The sequence below is a fragment of the Biomphalaria glabrata genome, chromosome 12, assembly GCF_947242115.1.
Source record: "Biomphalaria glabrata chromosome 12, xgBioGlab47.1, whole genome shotgun sequence".
Taxonomy (NCBI): Eukaryota; Metazoa; Mollusca; class Gastropoda; family Planorbidae; genus Biomphalaria; species Biomphalaria glabrata.
Window position 1 is genome coordinate 32,968,508 of NC_074722.1, and position 19,825 is coordinate 32,988,332.

The 19,825-nt window shown below is 38.1% G+C and overlaps 1 protein-coding gene across 4 annotated transcripts in view; it reads left to right on the forward strand.

Annotated features, from left to right (window-relative positions):
* Window positions 1-19,825, forward strand: part of LOC106056879 (uncharacterized) — a 61,375-nt gene that overhangs the window by 39,795 nt on the left and 1,755 nt on the right. For 2 of the 4 annotated variants that reach the window (XM_056005155.1, XM_013213794.2), the window contains 5 exons: window positions 11,320-11,424; window positions 13,726-13,924; window positions 15,979-16,134; window positions 17,181-17,443; window positions 19,227-19,445. In XM_056005155.1, coding sequence (XP_055861130.1) covers window positions 11,320-11,424; window positions 13,726-13,924; window positions 15,979-16,134; window positions 17,181-17,443; window positions 19,227-19,445 — 942 coding nt within the window. Of the gene's footprint in view, window positions 1-2,192; window positions 2,349-7,309; window positions 7,659-11,319; window positions 11,425-13,725; window positions 13,925-15,978; window positions 16,135-17,180; window positions 17,444-19,226; window positions 19,446-19,825 lie in introns of those variants that run through there. The other 2 variants (XM_013213817.2, XM_013213802.2) reach the window with 2 other exon arrangements.

Here is a 19,825-nt window from a genome sequence, read left to right on the forward strand (position 1 = left end):
CCCTGCTAGTATTTTCTTTCAAAGTCTCCTAGCCCCTTGAGTGTAGTTAGATTTGTTTGGAAAGTAGTGCGATAAATTTCCATCTTTGGAAAGCGTTAACATTTAAATGGAGACAAACCAAAGACCCATGAGACCTCTAACCAAAGGAAAGGAATTCTCCCAGTAGCCATAAATCGAAGATTTGCTTTTTTGCCTACCCCCTCCCCAAGTCCGAATCATCCCTCCCCATCAACTACCTGACCATTGAATCGCGTCTATATGTATTTACACGCTCCTCCTGACGTCCGAAACCCACCAGGGAAATCTTTGCATTCCTACGCGGTACCGCCACAGAACCGTTGGAACTCCATTAGGAAAGGCGTGGAGCAAGAGACATGGGGCAGAATGCAAACAATATTTTAAGACTAAGACTAAGACTAAGACTGCTTTATTGATCCTTACGGAAATTTGTTGTGATTACAAGGACTCTTTTCTCATATAAAGACACAACAGAATAATACACACATAGCTACAACCGACACAACATTAAGAATTCATTCAGCAGTGTTGCAGTGTTCCGGGCAGCTTGCATTTGCTTATATTGTCATAAAAGTTATATTTAGTTTTGTTCAAGTTGTTTTAAGTTTTATAAGTTAAGATACACTACTCCTACAGCAGATTGTCTACCTTGATGGAATGAGTAGAAGACAACGACCTGCAACAGCAGTCGTGCTTTTAATTTCTAAAATGGGCTAGTCCTAGATATTTGAATGATGTTCAGTGTTTGGAATAGTACAACGACTTAAATGGTTTTTTTTTACAATAAATAAGTCTGATCATGTGAAACTTGATACTCAAAGCTTCTCAAGATGGGTGAATTTTTCTTCTAAAAAGCGTTTTCGCTTATCATCGCACTCCACAATGGAAAATGAACCCAAAAAAAAATTTACTCACTGAGAGACATCCTTATTTTACAAAGCTTATGTCAACTCAGTCCGTCTTTCTGTCTGTCTGGTACAAATCTTGTACACTTTATTTTCCCCACTTTCCCTTCTCGGAGTTAAGATTAAAATTTTGTACAATTAGTCATTGACCCTAACAAAACACGAATCAGTCAAAAAAAAAAAATGAAATAATTTTTGGTAATTAATTACTTTTGTTTGATATAGAAAAGGGAAATAAATATCACAGTATTGAAAGAGATGGCAATAAATTACAATTCTTTCCTTTGTCCCTTGTAAAGTTTTTTTTTTTAATTATTTTTATATTAAGTTAGTTACAAAGTACACTCTAAAGAAACTATTCTTCAGGACGTCTGATTGCTTGTTTGAAAGATGCCAAACGTCACTTATGGTCTACTGGCATGTTTCACAAAGCTCATTATAGGTTAGGGCTTCATTTAAACAAAATTACTTTGTCCTCCTATATGTCCTCCTTTGTAAGGCTTTGTCCTCCATTTTGTCCGCTTTAGGGTGTACAAGGCATCTGGGTTACCCTAAGCGAGGCTAACGCATGAATCAGCTCGGGCATGACCTGGTCAACAGAGCATTACATTAGTTGAACAGTTGAACGAACATAAAAATGTGGGGCCCTGGTCTCGCGGTGGTTTTACGTACATACATTCGTGTGTGTTTGTGTGTGTGTGTGTGTGTGCGTGTGTGTGTGTGCGCGTGCGTGTATGTATGTGCATATGTGTGTGTGTGTGTGCGTACGTGCGTGCTTGCGTACACACACACACAAACATATGTATTCACACAGATGTCTGTCATTGTTTGGACGGTAGGCGATCTTAAAACTTCATCCTGGTAATAAGCATTGTGCTGTCCAATCTGTGACCCCCCCCCTTTTTTTTTCTCTCATTGTTTCCGTGCTTGTAATTTCTATTTCAATTTTATCTTTTTTTTTATGTTAACTATCTTTCCCGCACCCCCCCCCCCCATTTTTCCGAACTAGGCTTGGTGCCCCCCCCCCCCCCCACTTCCCAGTTGTCTATATTCCACCATCACTCTCCCGCCCCCCCCCCCCCCATTTTGTTTTCATTTTAACTTAATGTATAGATTGAATATGTTGCAACTATAGGCTGTAAATAAGTAGATTCTCTGGGTCTACTTATCATCGCCCCCCCCCCTAACTTCACGTGACATCTGTTCGCCTTACAATACACATTAGACACAGTAGTCGATTTGCAGCCAAAACTGAGGGCTCGGCGTTAAGATAGTCATCTTATCATTTCCTGTTTGTGTTTTGGGAAACTAAAATTGAGAAAGGGGAACAAAATAAGGAATTTAACCAAAAAAAAAAAGTATACAAGTTTCTAAAACTTGTTTGCTCCTAGAAAACTCCAGTCAAAACTTTCGAGCTAAAGGCAGGTTGGTCTTATTTGGCTTTATTTTGGCTTTATTAGACTTTATTTGGCTTTATTAGGCTTTATTTGGCTTTATTTGGCGTTATTTGGCGTTATTAGGCTTTATTTGGCTTTATTTGGCGTTATTAGGCTTTATTTGGCTTTATTAGGCTTTATTTGGCGTTATTAGGCTTTATTTGGCTTTATTTGGCGTTATTTGGCTTTATTTGGCTTTATTTGGCGTTATTCGGCTTTATTTGGCTTTATTTTGCGTTATTAGGCTTTATTTGGCGTTATTAGGCTTTATTTTGGCTTTATTAGGCTTTATTAGGCTTTATTTGGCTTTATTAGGCTTTATTTGGCTTTATTAGGCTTTATTTGGCTTTATAGATATAGGCTACGAGACCACGCCCACAGTGCCAGAAGCCGTGTAAGAAAAAATAAAATAAAACAAGCAGCATTACAAACAAAAAATAGTTAAACAAATTCCTCCTTTAGCTTATGGTGATCTATATTTTCTCATTCAATTTTGTTTCATGTAATGATTCGTTATAGCAAGGAGTCTTTCCAGTGAGCTTCACAAATAGACATAAATAAATATAGACTGGCCGATAATAGAGTTTTATGAAACGAAAATTTGTGACTTGCATTTCTGTGTACTTTATTTATGTCTAGGAGTTTTGTTTAATCTCTAAGACTGAAGATCATGCAATTTTTCAACTTTTCAGAATTCGGAAATCCGAATACAATAGATATACGTGTTTTCAAGTTACATGAAGTTATTTCCTTTTTCCAGTCTATATTTATTTATGTCTATGGCTTCACACAATCAAGTGCAATGAACAGTCCAGCTAATTACTGCTACATAAGACGGTGCGCACAAATTTTAATGGCGCGCTACTTTTATTTATTTATACAACTATGCCCTTCACCTTCTGTTGGGGCACCACACAAGATTTGTCAACAGTCTTTCTCCATTCCTCTCTGTTTTTTTTTTTTTTGCCTTGGGTTGAACCTCTTTCAATGACAGGCCCGTCCATTCCTTTTATGTTGTCCTCCTATCACTTTTTGTTCTGTCTGCCTTTTCTTCTTTTTCCTGGTACAGTTCCCTGAAGGAAGGTCTTTGCGAGTCCCGAAGACCTTGTAATATGACCATTTACTGAATACAACAAAACATTGACTGAGTCAAGTGCTCTATTGCATACTGTACTATGTTAAACAAAAAGACATAAAGACTAGTTATGGGAGATTTCAATCATCTTTCGTTAGCTCAACACTTGCCTACATATACTGAATATGTTAATTGTCCCACAAGGCACGATAAAACCTTGGACATACAATGGCCTACACATCTCGATCGTTATTTTCCCTCGGACCACACAATGATCCATCTTACACCCATGAACAAACCGGTTTTAAAAACAGCTAAACCCGAAGTACAGTCCATCCAGTCATGGTCTGGCGACGCTGTTTTACAGCTACAAAGTTGTCTGGAGCAAACTGATTGGGACATGTTTGTAAACAACTTCCCAGACAGATGAACTTACCACGACTGTTAATTCGTACATCCAGTTCTGTAAAAAAAAAACATGATTGTACCAAAGAAGAAAATTAAAACATTCAGTAATAATAGGCCCTGAATGACCAACATTAAAAATTAACATTTTGTCGTCAGCGAGAAGTACATAGAAGTATATTTATAAAGCGCTGGTTATGAGTCTGTATGTGTTTTCGTGTGTGAATCTATATTGTCATTGTACAGTAGTTACGCTGAGGTTGTCAAATGTAGACACACCGAATTTCCATTTGATTGGATCAATAAAAGTTATCTTATCTTATCTTAATCCAAGTTTGAAAAAAAAAATATGACGGTCAAACCAGACTTATTCATTGCATGACAATTAAGCAGCAGTGTTTTCCCGCACTGATCTATATAAATTGTCAAATTTCTAGTCACGTCGTTAGAGATGTTTTGGAAGTACCCTTCCAGTTTTCATCCAGTTTTCTACTTTTTCAACCCATGAAGAGTTCGCAAGGTAATAGGAGGATTTGAAACCAAAAAAAAAAAAAAAGCTTCTTGTTAGTGTCCTACATGTACATAGAGAGCCGCCACTGCCGATACTTGAAGTGGTACTTAAACTGCATTCAGATTGCAATCACTGATGACTTCATTCTCTTACTGAAGACGTATACTAGATAAACATCGTAGAACTGACTTGACTAATTCTCTCTTAAGCTTTTTGTTTACTTCCGTATGCATCTCCCCCCCCCCCCTTCTCTATCCTTCCTCTGTCAGTCAGTCAGTCTGTCTGTCTGTCTCAAAACAGACTGTCCTAGTACCAAACCTTATCGACAGGAAGTTGTCGCAACAAAGAAAGGCATTACAACAACAACAACAACAAAACTAGTTACTTTCGAGTGGCCCGTCTTTTTCTTGTTCCTATTCCCCATCTTAGTCCCATCATTCCAAAATGATCTAGTCCTGACGGTCTCGTCTTGTCTCGCCCACTGTTACTAGTCAACTCTTATATGATCTGGAGGTCATTCGAAGGGGGTTTGGTGTAGGGATGTTTGAAACGTTTCTGTGAATAGTTTGACTTTGCAGGCGGAAAGTTTTCGGCTGGTCTAAGAAAAATTAGCAGAATCAAAAGTTCGTTTCACTCTGTAGTAATAACAGTAATAACATGTTTCTATAGTCTATGACTCTATATAATGAAACGGCACGCATAATTTTCATAATATATGAACTCGAATTAGCGACGACACAGCTGTCAATGATAATGCATAGCTGCTAATGACATTGCACAGCTGTCAATGATAATGCATAGCTGCTAATGACATTGCACAGCTGCTGATGACACCAATGAGGTGCTTATGACACTACACAGCTGCAAATGACACTACACAGCTGCTAATGACACTGCACAGCTGCTAATGACACTGCACAGCTTCTAAGTAACACTGCAATTTGCTAATGACACTGCACAGCTGCTGATGACACTACACATCTGCTAATGACACTACACAGCTGCTAGTGACACTACACGTGTACTAATGACACTACATAGGTACTAATGACACTACACGTGTACTAATGACACTGCATAGGTACCAATGACACTACACGTGTACTAATGACACTACATAGGTACTAATGACACTACACAGCTGCTAGTGACACTACACATGTACTAATGACACTACATAGGTACTAATGACACTACACAGGTGCTAATGGCACTAAACAACTGCTAATGACACTACACAGGTGCTAATGACACTACGCAGGTGCTAATGACACTACACAGGTTCTAATGACACTACACAGGTGCTAATGACACTACACATGTGCTAATGACACTACACAGGTGCTAATGGCACTACACGACTGCTAATGGCACTAAACAACTGCTAATGACACTACACATGTGCTAATGGCACTACACATGTGCTAATGACACTACACATGTGCTAATGACACTACACAGGTGCTAATGACACTACGCAGGTGCTAATGACACTACACAGGTTCTAATGACACTACACAGGTGCTAATGACACTACGGAGCTGCTAATGCCACTTACACAGCCATGCATTCAACTGAATACTGTGTAAGTCTATTTTGCGAGCATAATAAGTCTCATAGTTTTTTTTTTTTTTTGTTTTGTTTTGTTTTTTGTACGTGTGTCGGATATTCCCTCAGCCTTGAAGATTATGGCATTCTAGCCCAAATATCCGACAGAACGGCGGCAATGTTCGAACCCGGCACCATTAAGACGACAGTCCAGAGGGCAAACGGCACGACCAGACAGCCACATGCAATGCAACCATAACCGTTGGCTCTCGGTGATCGAAGTTATCTTTCGTCCTCCACACCTGTCCTCAGCAGTGTCCTCCTTTTGGCCTCAAATGTGGATTCCGTGGCCTTCGTTAGAGCTCTCTGAAAATCCATTTGCTGCCAGGTGTTTCCTCTATCAGAGCCGGCCCTGCTTCAATGCTATTTAATGCAAACTGGTGTCTGAGGGGTTACCTAATATCATGGAAGCTCTTGAAACTTCCTGAACACTTATCAACTCGTCAAGCATCTTATATACATCGTTTCTAGTGTCTAAGCTGAATGCTAAATAAAATCTTAAAGATTACTTACAAGAAGCTGTATTAATTAGGCCTACTTATCAAGTTCCTCTTACGGTAGTAAATTGTTGACTGCAGTAACACATTAGTTCAAGCAGCGCCGGCCTTATAGGTAGTTGGAAACCCTAGTCGAAGTGACTTCAGTGGCCCCAAATGAACAACGAAAAACTATGATCAATCAATTTATTAAAAACATATCTAATTATGTGATTTCGATAAGTTTTTTTTTATTGGTAATTGAAGAGATAATAAGCCCAGGTCTTTCCAATCAAAGTCAATATGCTGACACACCTCTGCATTGCTTGAACCTGCATCTACTTTTGATTCACCAGACACAAAATTAGGCCTCGACCTTTTCATCAAAAGTTCATCTAACATTGGTGTCTAACATCTTAAATATAAACTCTTGTTAATAAGCCTTGAGTTATGTTAAAAATTATTCTGGCAGACTAAAGAGCAATAGAGCTCTTCTATGTTTGAGATTCGATCCAAGTTTCACCGTTTTTTTAAAAATATTTTTAGACCTATGCGCGAGTCCCCCACCAATTGGAGACCATAGGCGAACGCCTAGTTTACCTATGCCTAAGGCCGGACCTGGTTCAAGCTACCAAATTTACCATATCTGGCTTTAGACCTGGTGCCATTCAAAACTCCTGCCCACACAAAGGGTAGGTTCATTGGACTTAACTTTTTTATCAAATTATTTAGCAGTGGTGCGGTGCGTGACACCCCGGCCCCAAACATGATGGGCACCACTGATTTCAAACTTCCCCCTTCCCCCTCTATCGGCACGGTGTTATCTCAATAGCAACTCTGATCACCTGATGAAAGCAACGACTACAATGGGGGACAGGTTTTCCCCCTCCCTGTGTGGGCCAAACATTTCATGCAGACGATATCTGTCCTATTCTTCGTCACACGATTCAGCCTTCGACACGTTTTTCAACCTATTGCGGATCTGCTGTGTTATGTGCTGACATATGGGCTACCATACACACAGATACACACACACATATCAAATGTGTTAATACTCTTTAATTTTAGTGTAGTTACCAGACTGCTTTGAATATTTATTCTCCAACCTTCAGAAATATGGATTATGTGATGTAGATCTGATCTAGTGTGTACATTTACAGGCAACTCTTGGGACTTGTAATATGTTGTCACAAGATTAAGACTGTCTGTATAGTTTCATTACAGGTAATTAATTCTGACCTTTAAAAGATGTGTTCAGGAATGGTATGTATAGCAATGTGTAGGGATATAGAATGCCGTAACGTTCTGATATGTTGACTTATTTGAAGATGTCGTCTTCCCAATGGAATAGTTCTATAGTAAAATTTCATCCTTGTCATAGAACTCTACGTACGAAAACTAGATCTATAGGCCTAAGCGTCAATTGCAAAGTGTAGAAGCTATTCTGTTTGTAAGATCTTTAGTAGTCAGCAAGCTTCTAAAATGATTGTCTCTTCCGTATTAAATATAACTGTTGGCCTATGTTCCTTCCATAGTTAAAATAGTTGTGTATAATCCTTCCATGGTAGAAATAAAGTTGTATGTTCCTTCCTGGTTAAAATGTCTGTTTATGTTCCTTCCACGCTTAAAATATTTACTTTTAATCCATAGTTGAAATAAGTGTGCATGTTCCCACCATGGTAAAAATGACTGCGTATGTTCCGTCCATTCCATGGTAAAAATGACTGTGTATGTTCCGTCCATTCCAAGGTAAAAATGACTGTGTATGTTCCGTCCATTCCATGGTAAAAATGACTGTGTATGTTCCATCCATTCCATGGTAAAAATGACTGTGTATGTAACGTCCATTCCATAGTTAAAATGATTACTTATGTTCCTTCCATGACAAAAAAAAAATTATTACTGTATATGTTCCTTCCTTATTAAAAATAATTGTGTAGACCTGTGTTTCGTCCATAGTTAAAATATGTGTGTGTGTGTTTGTTCGTTCTAAAGCTAGAAATTGTGTGTATGTGCCTTCTCATGTTAATACAATCGAGAGATGCAGCTTCAGGGATATTAATATTAAACTGTGTCTTGAAAAGTACTTTGAATGGTTAGATCTTTATTCAAACAATTTCTACCGGGTCTGGATTAAAACAGTGGTGAAGCTACCAAACCTCCATATGCAAAGATTTCTCTGCCTTTGCCTCGCTTCTAATTCAACCGTCTTTGGATGCGAACTAATAGGGTTTTAATAATTTAAATTCAGACCGGCAGACCGGCAAGCTTTCATAGGCCAAGAGTTCCAATAGTCTTAAACTCAACTCTAAAGATAATTGTATTGGTCTAACTTCTAAACAAACGGAAATCCAGTTTTAACAATAACAATAAATAGATACAAACAACATTAACATCCGTAGCGCACACAAGCACACATATATACGTCCAGCGCTTTGTAAATTAGGCTTAGTAGCACAATTACTAAGAAGAAGAAACGCCAATCATTATTTAAAGACATATTCGAGTAGAAGAAATGCGTTGTCTACCTGGGTCTGGTTTTAAAAGGAGGTTCAAACGTCAAATATTATGCAGAGACACATTTGAGTAGGCACGGGTCTCATGCAAGTACACACCACATCGACATCCTTCTTGAAAATGTATAGCATGTTGAATCAGCCCAAGTAGATTTATTGAACAGCTGTGCTGGTATATTCCGTACTTGCTTTATGGTTAAGGGAACCTGTCTTGAATGTTTGTTTTGTCCCAATGTTTAACATTTAACACTCTAAAGACGAAGGCCTAAAGTACAAGCTGGCATTTATTTATACATTTAACATTATACTTATTGTGACTAGTCTGATTATCCAAAGATAGATCAAGTTATACAGTTGATTGATTTTACGTTTTGTTACAGCACAAATATTTTTTTTTTCTGTTTTAACAAATGTCTTAAGAAGAAAAGGTTGACTAATGTTCACAAATGAAAACTTGTTTCTATATCAACACATTTCTCGTTCTTTCTTTCTCTCTCCTCTTTCTATCTTTGTTTCTCTTTCTCTTCCTCTTCTTTTCTTCTGTCTCTTTCTTTATCTAGCTTCTCTTTCTCATTCCCTCTCTTTTTATCTTTCTCTCTATTTCCTTCTTTCCTTTTTTCCCCTTTTAATTTCTCTTTCTCTTTACCTTTCTTTTTCTATTTCTCTTTTCCACTTTCTTGTTTCTCTTTCCCTTTTCTTTTACTCTCTCTCTAACTCTCAATATATTTTTCTATTTCTATTTCTCTCTTTTCCCTTTCTTTTTCTTTTCTTTTTTTCCCTTTCTCCCTTTCCTTTTTTTTCTTTTTCTCTCTTTTCCCCTTTCTTTTTCTCTATCTATTTCTCTGGTCCTTTTCTCCTTCTATTGCTCTCTCTCTTTCTCTTCTATTCTCCCCGTTTCCTCAGTTCTTCTATCAGTTCCTTCTTGGTTTCTTTTCGGGTTTCAGTTTTATATCTCTTGTCCACTTCAACGTCCATTTCTTTACTTTCTCTCTATCCCATTCCTTCTCCATATCTTCACTTTCTCTCTATCCCATTCCTTCTCCATATCTTCACTTTCTCTCTATCCCATTCCTTCTCCATATCTTCACTTTCTCTCTATCCCATTCCTTCTCCATATCTTCACTTTCTCTCTATCCCATTCCTTCTCCATATCTTCACTTTCTCTCTATCCCATTCCTTCTCCATATCCTCACTTTCTCTCTATCCCATTCCTTCTCCATACCTTCTCTCTTCCTTCTCTTCCCTCTTGTCTGTGTCTTTCTGTTTGTCTAGCTCTTAATATCAAATCAATACAATCTGAGCCCGCTGACCAGATGTGGGTCCCTGAACTCGTAAATAATAAATAATCCTGTCCGGTGTTGACCAAAAAAAATATCCAACTAAAAATTAAGATTTTAAACTGAAAACTTAAAAGTGATTTGGTTTTTGTTACTGGACAAGGAAACTGCATGTCCTACTATTGTAATGACTGTCGCCATTATTGATATTCTGTTAATTAAACGGTCCTTAGTTCTACCGCAAGAAAAACGTAAAAACTGTTATCGCTAGTGATTGGAATTGTAAACGATTAAGTTACGTAGGCTTAGAAGTTAACATTTTGTTGCCCGAACGTCACGTGCTTTTTGGGAGCGGTATTATGCCAGACTTCTGGATAGAGTCAGAGTCGTGTTTATTATAATAGTTACAAAGCTTATATCAACTCAAAATTAGAATATTTACAAAGCTAATATTAACTCACTCTGTTTATCTGGATTAAATCTTGTACATGTTATTTCTCCAACTTCCAATTCTTGGATAGAGTTGAAACTTTGCTCAATTATTCATTATCGAGGACAATGCATGAATGAAAACAACTATTTGTTATATGTTTAGAGGTAATTGATTACTTTTGTTGTATATTGAAAAGGGGGTATAACTCTAGCAGTTTTGAGAGATGGTTGTAGTTGATGGGTTCTTTCCCTTGTTTAAGCTTTGTTTTTAAAAAAGTATGTCTCGTGTTCAATTAGCACGCACTATCGTGCGGGAAGTAGTGCACACCACAGAGCCAGTAAAGCGCTTGGCTTCCGTACCGGGGTCCTGGGTTCGAATCCTGGTGAAGACTGATTTTTAATTTTGGGATCTTTGGCTCCTCTGAGTTCACCCAGCTCTAATGGGTACCTGGCATTAGTTTGGGAAAAGTAAATGCGGTTGGTCGTTGTGCTGGCTACATGACAGCCTCGTTATCTGTGGGCTACAGAAACAGGTAACCTTTACATTATCAGCCCTATAGATTACAAGGTCTGAAAGGGGAGCTTTCCTTTTTTTTTATTGCTCATATCTAAAAGATTCAATTTATCATGACCCAATGTCTCGTACTTCTTTTTCCCCAGTGACGCTCCCAATGAAGATCGACCTATGAGTTTCTGGTCATGTGTTCTCTACGTCATCGCCAATATTGTTGGTATGCTGTTGTACTGGCAGTATCAGCGCCAGAGGTGAGTGTGGAGTGCTTTGTTCTCAGGCAGGTTTTAAGGACGCAATTTCTCTGTTAGGAGGAGAAAGCTGTCGGGGCTTATCCCATTCACTTTAAGAAGGCACAACTATTTTTAGCTATCAGGTTCAGGGCGACGCCAAGCAGAAACGAACTTCACCCACCTCCAGGTCCCGCGCTAACCCATATGGCCCCATGCTAACGGAAAGTGTAACATTGACACAATTATTATATTAGACAGTTTCTCACTCGGGCAAAAAATGGTGACCTCCCCCTCTCTTAGTGGTGCTTCTATCTTCTTGTTGACGGTTATTGACTTACAGAGCAGCATTGTTGGTAGACAACTAAACTGCTGTAGGCGTATTATATGTTAACTTGTAAAACTTGAAATAACTTGTAATAACTTGAATAATTTCTTCCACTTGGGATGGAATGAAATAAATGTTGTAAACTTTGGTAATAATATAAAATGATATTTTGAATAAAATCTAACTCTATACAAAAGCACGCCTTTTCCCTCTGGCAATCGCAGTCTGTTCTACCCAAGACCGCTGACGACAAGGCCGCTTATCTTGCATCATTCACAACCAATAGCTGACCTCTTCCCACTGTCACCATAGAAACACACACACTCCATAACATATCTCTAAATGCTTTATGAGATTTATCCAAACTCGTACACACCTCCCTCTCCCCTGATGTTTTTGTCCACTTCATAGATGTATACATTCCCCTTGTTGCCACAAGCACATGTGTAACGTTTGCATCTTTATACATATTTATACAGCTTTATACATCTTTATACCCAGAAAACATTACAATTTCCACCAATGTAGAAGACAATCTTTTAAGATAATCCATTTTGAAAGTACTTCACAGAGATTAGGTCACGTGGCTACAAGTATAAAACTTTTTTTAAGTCGCCAGATATGAAGAACCAACATTTTATAATAATCCAGATAAATAATCAATCGCTAATGAGCCCAACTTGTGGACGAGGATACCCTCTCGAGTATAGGGCTCCACTTGTTACATGAGCCCAACTTGTGGACTAGGATACCCTCTCGAGTATAGGGCTCCACTGTTACATGAGCCCAACTTGTGGACGAGGATACCCTCTCGAGTATAGGGCTCCACTTGTTACATGAGCCCAACTTGTGGACTAGGATACCCTCTCGAGTATAGGGCTCCACTTGTTACATGACAAAGTGCTGGACGAGATGAACGTCTGCCGGTTCCAGTAAAAAACAAAACAACTAGCCTACAAAATATCTACAAAATATCTAGTTCAATCCATCAATGTTCTATTTGCATTGACCTTGGACAGAGTTTTGTCATACCACGCCTGATTCACGACACATTTTCTGTACCAGTGCTAGCTAACAAAACCCAGCCATGCTCAATATCTCTCGAGAATTGACTTGTTAGATGAATACATCGTATTCACTGTGGAACAATAGCTATGCTGCGCCAGTTATTTCTCAAAGGATTGCTTAAGGCAACTTATTAAATCAGTTCAATACAGTATAGTAGGCCAATGGCCACACCCATCTCTGCTTTATATTGTTTGAAGGTAAAGACTTCAAGCAGTGGTTAAGTGAACCTGTTTCACTACCTAAAAGTGATACACAAAGGGATTGTTGATCTCGTAAAACAAAAATACACAGAAAGACACAAAGACAAAGGCACATTTCTTTTTCCATACGCTTGGACAAATTCCTGCAAGTACTCCTTCTTACCCAATGCAGTTAGAGCACGTAATAGGTTGCCTGAATCAGCCAGGAAAATCAACGACTTAGCAGAGTTTAAGTCACTGAATAATATGCATGACTAGATTGACACATTGATACGAGTAGGGCGTAATTAAATAAATAAATTATGGCTTTTATATAGCGCTACTTTCATGCTTATAACATGCTCAGAGCACTTTGGTCCATTCTCATTTGTGGACCAGGGGGGGGGGAGTGGTATCTAGGAGAAGGTTTTTCCGTGCTGCCTTTAGGCGCTCAGTAAACACAACTCTGCCCGAGTCGGGTGTCGAACCTCGAGCCCCCTTCATAGGTAGCCAAGCCAAGTTCAAGCGATCTCAGCCTCTCCACAACGTAAGTAATTTATAAGATAAGATAATCCTCCCTGTTGAAGGGAATTACGGGAGGCAGGGCTTGAACTCGGCACCACATGACCACCTGTATGTGGACAACCACTGCACCTTTTTCTTGTAATATAAATTATAAGTAGTTTAATCTTTTCTATGAGCGTTGTTGCTATACTATCTAGGCCATAAATTTGAGCTAACTATCCACAGAGCACAGAGGCAGCAGGAGTTAGATGACGCGGAAAGAGATTATCCCGACTATGAAGGCAGCATCCAGACCACTGCCCGCTACAGCAGACAGAACCGCTTGACCGCCAGTCAGTCATCCCTCTTGTCCATGCTGGGGCTGTCCTATAATGGATACAAAACATTCTTTGCGTTCGAGGATAGATTTGGTAATTTCGAAGATGTACGTCTGTTTTCTTCAATGTGCACTTTACGTTTTTTGTGGGGAAAGTCAATATTGGTTTAGTGCAGTCTGTCTGTATGTTTGTCACGTCTAGATGTAAAAATATAATACTTTATTCATTCATCATAGTCTCACTCTCTGTACGCCTGTTTTCTTCAATGTACACAATACGTTTTTGCAACCTCTGAAGGGGAAAGCCAATATTGGTTTAGTGCAGTCTGTATGTCTGTCACGTCTAGATGTAAAATTTTAAATACGTTATTCATTCATCATAGTCTCGATCTCTGTAAGCAAACTCTTTTAAAATTAAAATTAGCTTACGGTTTATACATACATATACATTACATCATTTTCAAAATAGCTAAGAGTTGCATATAGTTCAAGTTAAGTATAAGTGGTCAATGGGGTATGATCAGACTGTTTTATCTTCTGTTATAAATATTATTAATTTAATAGTTTGAAATTATCAGTATGTTGTGTATTCTGCAACTACTTATGATCTTCTGACATTGTGCATCTTTGTTTAAAAAACTATGCACATACATGTAAAGTTATTTTAAACCCACAATCTGTATGTTCATGTTAATTCTCTACCGTATACTAGCCTAGACAGCAGACTCATATGGGCATTCTCGAGTTTGACCAACACAAACTCCCTTTATTATCATATTTTTTTTTGTCAGTTAATGTTATTAGGTACATCAAAAGGTTACACAGCATAGCTGGTTCAACTCTTTCATGATACAAATTTATCTTGCTATAGCTATAGCTATAGTTATATCTAACTAAAACAATACGAAAACTTCACCTCCCCGTTCCATCACCCCCCTTTTTTTTTTCTCCCTGGCTGCGATAAATCCAAGACAACAAAGAAGTAAGCGCTCTTTAATCCTCTTGTTGTGGTTCTCAATGGGACATAATTAGGTACTATTCTAGCCTTTAATGAGGGAGTACTTTCGTCTCCAAAATGACGGGAGTGTAACTCTCAAATTGTCTCCCTTCGTATAATTGAACACTCCAACTTGTAAATGACAGTAATACTGCTTCTCGTGTTGTGATGTAGCGACGCTCAAGTGTCTTTTTAAGCGTTGACATGACCTATGTACACGAATCTATTTAGAGCGTATTTAGTCATTTTGTAGAAAACACCGTAATACATGGATCTATACACAGTAACTCACCGTTGAGACCTGTCAGAACCAGGCCTAATGAATTGACAAGTCGAAGTGTTGAAGATTTTCATGCATGGCGGAAAAAAACTAAAAACAGCTAGCCTTTTGGTGTTTCTGGTGCACTAAATAAAGGCAATGTGAAGTTATATTTTAAAGGTGTATGATAATTGTGCATTTTTTAGTTCACCCGACAATTTGTTGAACCGACTACTCATTCACCCAACTGGTTCACCGACAAGACAATGAGTTCATGACGAATAGACGAAAGCTGAGCAAGTTCGGTTCAATTGTTTGTTGTTTGTAAAATGTTTTTACATGTTTCGGATGTTCCTTCAGAGTTGAAGATAGTTTACTTCCTAGTCCAAACCTCCCGCAGGACGACGGGGGATGGGAGCGGGCAGAGTTTGAACCCTCGACCGTCGATAAATCCGAACGACAGTCCAGCACGCAAACCGCACGACCAGGCAGCCATCCATGCGAATGGTTCACGCGACAAATGGCTCATAGACAATTGGTTCACGCGACAAATGGCTCACAGAAAATTGGTTCACCGAGTAAAGGCTCACAGAAAATTGGTTCACCAACAAATGGCTCACCCACAAATCGTTCAATGGATAGCAATATATTGTTAGGCTAATTGTTACATTCTAGTCGCATGTTCAATTTCTTTACATTAATTTAAGGGACTGATACATTATAATATTTGCATAAAACAGTCACCTGTAAGCGATTCAAAGTGTCTGTCCTGCTTTCCCACACCTGTTACAACACTGTCTCTGGTAATATAGATGCTCATATTTTTGTAACTGTTAACCAGTATAGGCTCACAGCTTCTCGTTGCCAGTGATTAATTAATTAATACAGTGACGCTGTATATTTAAGGTGGCCAAGGCGTGCAGGAAGGCTGGACTAGAGACCTGTGGACTGATAGTCGGGGTAGACTTCAGTGCCAGCAACGAATGGCAGGGCCGAAAAACATTTGCGGCTCAAAATCTTCATAAAGTTCTTCCGGGGAAAATTTTTAATCCATATCAGAAGGTAATCATTTTTATTGGCCTCTAAACCAAGCGGTTCTCAACCTTTTAAGCTCGGCGACCCCTTTTTACAATAAACCACTCTGCCGCGGACACCCCCCCCCCCCAATAGACACACACAGCAATAGAAGAATAGACAATAGCAATCCTTATTTTTGATGGTCCTAGGCGACCCCTGGCAAATCGTCAATCGACCCTCCCCCCCCCCCCCCCCCCCCACCAAAGGGGTCGCGACCCACAGGTTGAGAACCCCTGCTCTAAATGAATCTGTTTCTCCGTCTTGCAAGATAAGGTGGATCTTTTTATTTTATTATTTTGCACTGTCTGGTGTCTTAACTCTAGAGTGACACAAGTATTCAACATCTGTCCGAAGACTTGTGGATCATAAATATAACAGTGAAACTACCACATAGCGTAAATACGGAATGATAAATCAATACTAGTTAAGGGAGCATATCCAAGTTTTATAGATTTTATTGTATTCTAAAATAAGTTACTTCCCTGGATTAATAAAGTCATTTTAAAAATAATTTTTATTCCAATCTCTTCTAGTGTTTTACTATAAGATTAAGATTTTTTCAATTTAATTTTATTGTATGCAAACAAAAGTTTTGACTGACCATATGTTTAACATTTTTGCATGTGATTTTTTTTCCCTCTTTTTCTGTCAAGATAGAAGTTTGACACTTTAACGAGTTCTGAAGTAAAAAGTAAAGTAGGCCTACCCCTTTCAGACCTTATGATCTACAGGCCAGATGATGAAAGTTCATCTGTTTCTAAGACCAAAAGTTCATGAGGGTGCCATGTGACCAGCCCAATGACCAACTGTTTTTCTTTCCCCAACTAATGTCAGTTAACCGTGGCCATTAGAGTAGGCTAATTAATGATTGCTATTTTAAAGCCATAGAAACTCCTCATTGCCTTTGCACTTGTATCTAAAAATAGCCTACAGAGTCACTGTACTCTTATCTTTATATATGTAAAATAGCAAGTTAAAGTTGCTTATATTATTAATAACTTATTATAACTGTTGATTTGTATTCCCTTCAGGTAATATCTATTATGGGTCGAACACTGGAATCTTTTGACGAAGACAACTTGATACCAGCCTATGGCTTCGGGGATAACATAACCATGGCACACTCAGTGTTCTCTTTCAAAGAAAGTGAAAGTGGCCAGGAGGAACCATGTAAGGGATTTACTGAGGTGCTAGAGAAATATGGAGAGATAGCCAGTAAGATAACATTAGGAGGACCTACAGATTTTGCGCCAATTATCAACAAAGCAATAGATATTGTTAAAAATTTAAAGAAGTAAGTTTGCTTCACAATAGTTTGGTTAAAAGGCACTACTTCTAATAATTTAATATTACTAATATATCAGAGGTGTAGTGAGCAAGATGTGCTAGAAAGGGGCTAGAAAGTTTATTGGCGCCCCCCCCCCCCCCCCCCAGACCCCCATTTTCCATTAAAATCGTATACTCTTCGAAATAAAAAGTATTTAATAATAATTTATTACAAATAACCATAGAATGTATTACCTAACTAAAATATGTACAAAATTTTTATTTTTTAAGCTCTTTTCTGCATGTGCCACTTGCCGCCCCCTAACTATATGCCTCGATCTGTAACTAATAAAAGGCATTGTCTTAGACTTCAAAGGATAATTTAAAAAAAAAAAAAAAGGATAATTGTAAAATTGTATTTCACTTAATGTTGACCCTGCTGTGACCCATAAATTTCTCTCTTATCTAATGCAGGAAATTGGTTGTCTTTTAGAGGTTGATTCAAATTCTCTATTCTGTATCTGTGTATGTTTTAAAGTAGTTGATTTCATTTAATATCGAATTGTAATTCTCCAGCTTTCCTATTGAAGGCAGTATCTATATATATATAATTCTCTTCATGGCTCAACAGTTTGGACACTTAAGACATAAAGGAAAGAGCACTCTTTTATTTCTAAAAGTCGGATTAGAATTACCCCACATAACATTAGCGGCCAAAAAAAGAGAGGGGGAAGGGAGAGCAAGTAGTATTCACCCATCACTAAATAGCAGTGACCTAACCATTGTGACCAAGAAGTAATGGAAAGATCACTGTTTTTATTCTGCAAGTTGGACTAGAGTTACCCCACGTAAAATAAGAGGAGAGGGGGGGGGAAGAACAAGTAATCTTCTCTGTATTCACCAGTCGCTAAATAGCAGGACCGGACTTAACCATTGTGGGCCCTATGCGAAACAGATTTGGCAGGGCCAAGTTTGGGTAGGGATACATACAATAAGTGAAAATTAAGAGTTTGTATTAGAAAAAAAATTTGTCTTTGCATTTTATTAATTCTTTACTATGTACAGCCTTGTGTGTAGTGAAATCATACAGTATATCATAAAAATTCTATTTCCTACCTAGATCACACTCAATAGAAAGAATTATCAAATGTTTCAATCTATCTACGAGAATTGTTGACCTCAAGTAATTCTTCATTAGTTTGATGTGTGAGAAGCACCAGATTCCACAATTACGGCTAATGCATAATGCTGTTTTATTTTATCTTGCCTAGGATTGGCATTTTCCATATTGAATGACACCCCAAAATGACAATTGTCGTATATATATTTCAGGAGATTTATATGAGTTTTCAAAAGATTTTAATGATTTCCGGAGATTTCTATGACTTTTCGTATATTTTGCAATTTCAGGAGATTTCCAGGAGCTCCTGGTAAATCAGGAGGCCGTTGGAAATCTGTTATAACTTATAAAATGGTTTAATTTAATAATTTACACCTAGAATTAGCGCAGGTCCTGTCGTATAGGTTGCAGTGGCCTAAGACCAGCCCTGCAAAATAGCAGTGTATGCTATGCCGTGGGTTGACTAGTATCAGGATAATTCAACAAAATACAAAATACTAGACCAAATAATTCTTTAATAAATTAATAGATATGTGACATCGATGTAACAAAGCCAGTGTTAAGAACAACAAATAATTTTTGTTATCACGAGCTTGTTTTTACCTAAGAGGAAGAACTGTTTTCAAATGTAAAAACTTTGTGGGAAAATGTCTTTAAAAAAGTAAATTTTGTAATATTTCACTACTTTTAGGTATCATATACTTATAGTGATAGCAGACGGCCAGGTCACTGAACAAAGTAACACTATAAAAGCAATAGTTGAGGCTTCACTATACCCTCTCAGTATTATCATGGTGGGTGTTGGTGATGGCCCTTGGACCACCATGGAACAGTTCGACAACTGTTTACCAGAACGCTGCTTTGACAACTTTCAGTTCGTCAACTTCCATGCCATTGTCAAAAGCTGCAGGTATTATTTTTTTTTTCAAATTTTGTATTTGTATGTGATAAGTTTTTTGCAATTTGAATTCCTAGAATTTAATTAAAATAGACATTCATTAATAATTAGTGGTTGTGGTGGTTGAATGGTAAAGCAATTAGCTTCCGAACTGAGGGGTCCCAAGTTTAATTCCCCCTGAAGACTTTGATTTATAGGACACCCGACTTCAATAAGTCCCTGACATACATTTGGGAAGTAAAAGTGTTTGGCCGTTGTGCTGGCAATGACATCCTTCCTTATTAACTGTTGGCCATAGAAACAGGTTGCTGCTTTATTTCATCTGCCACCATAGATCGCAATATCTGAAAGGGGTAACATTTATGTAAAATTGTTTCATATTGTTTTAAGAA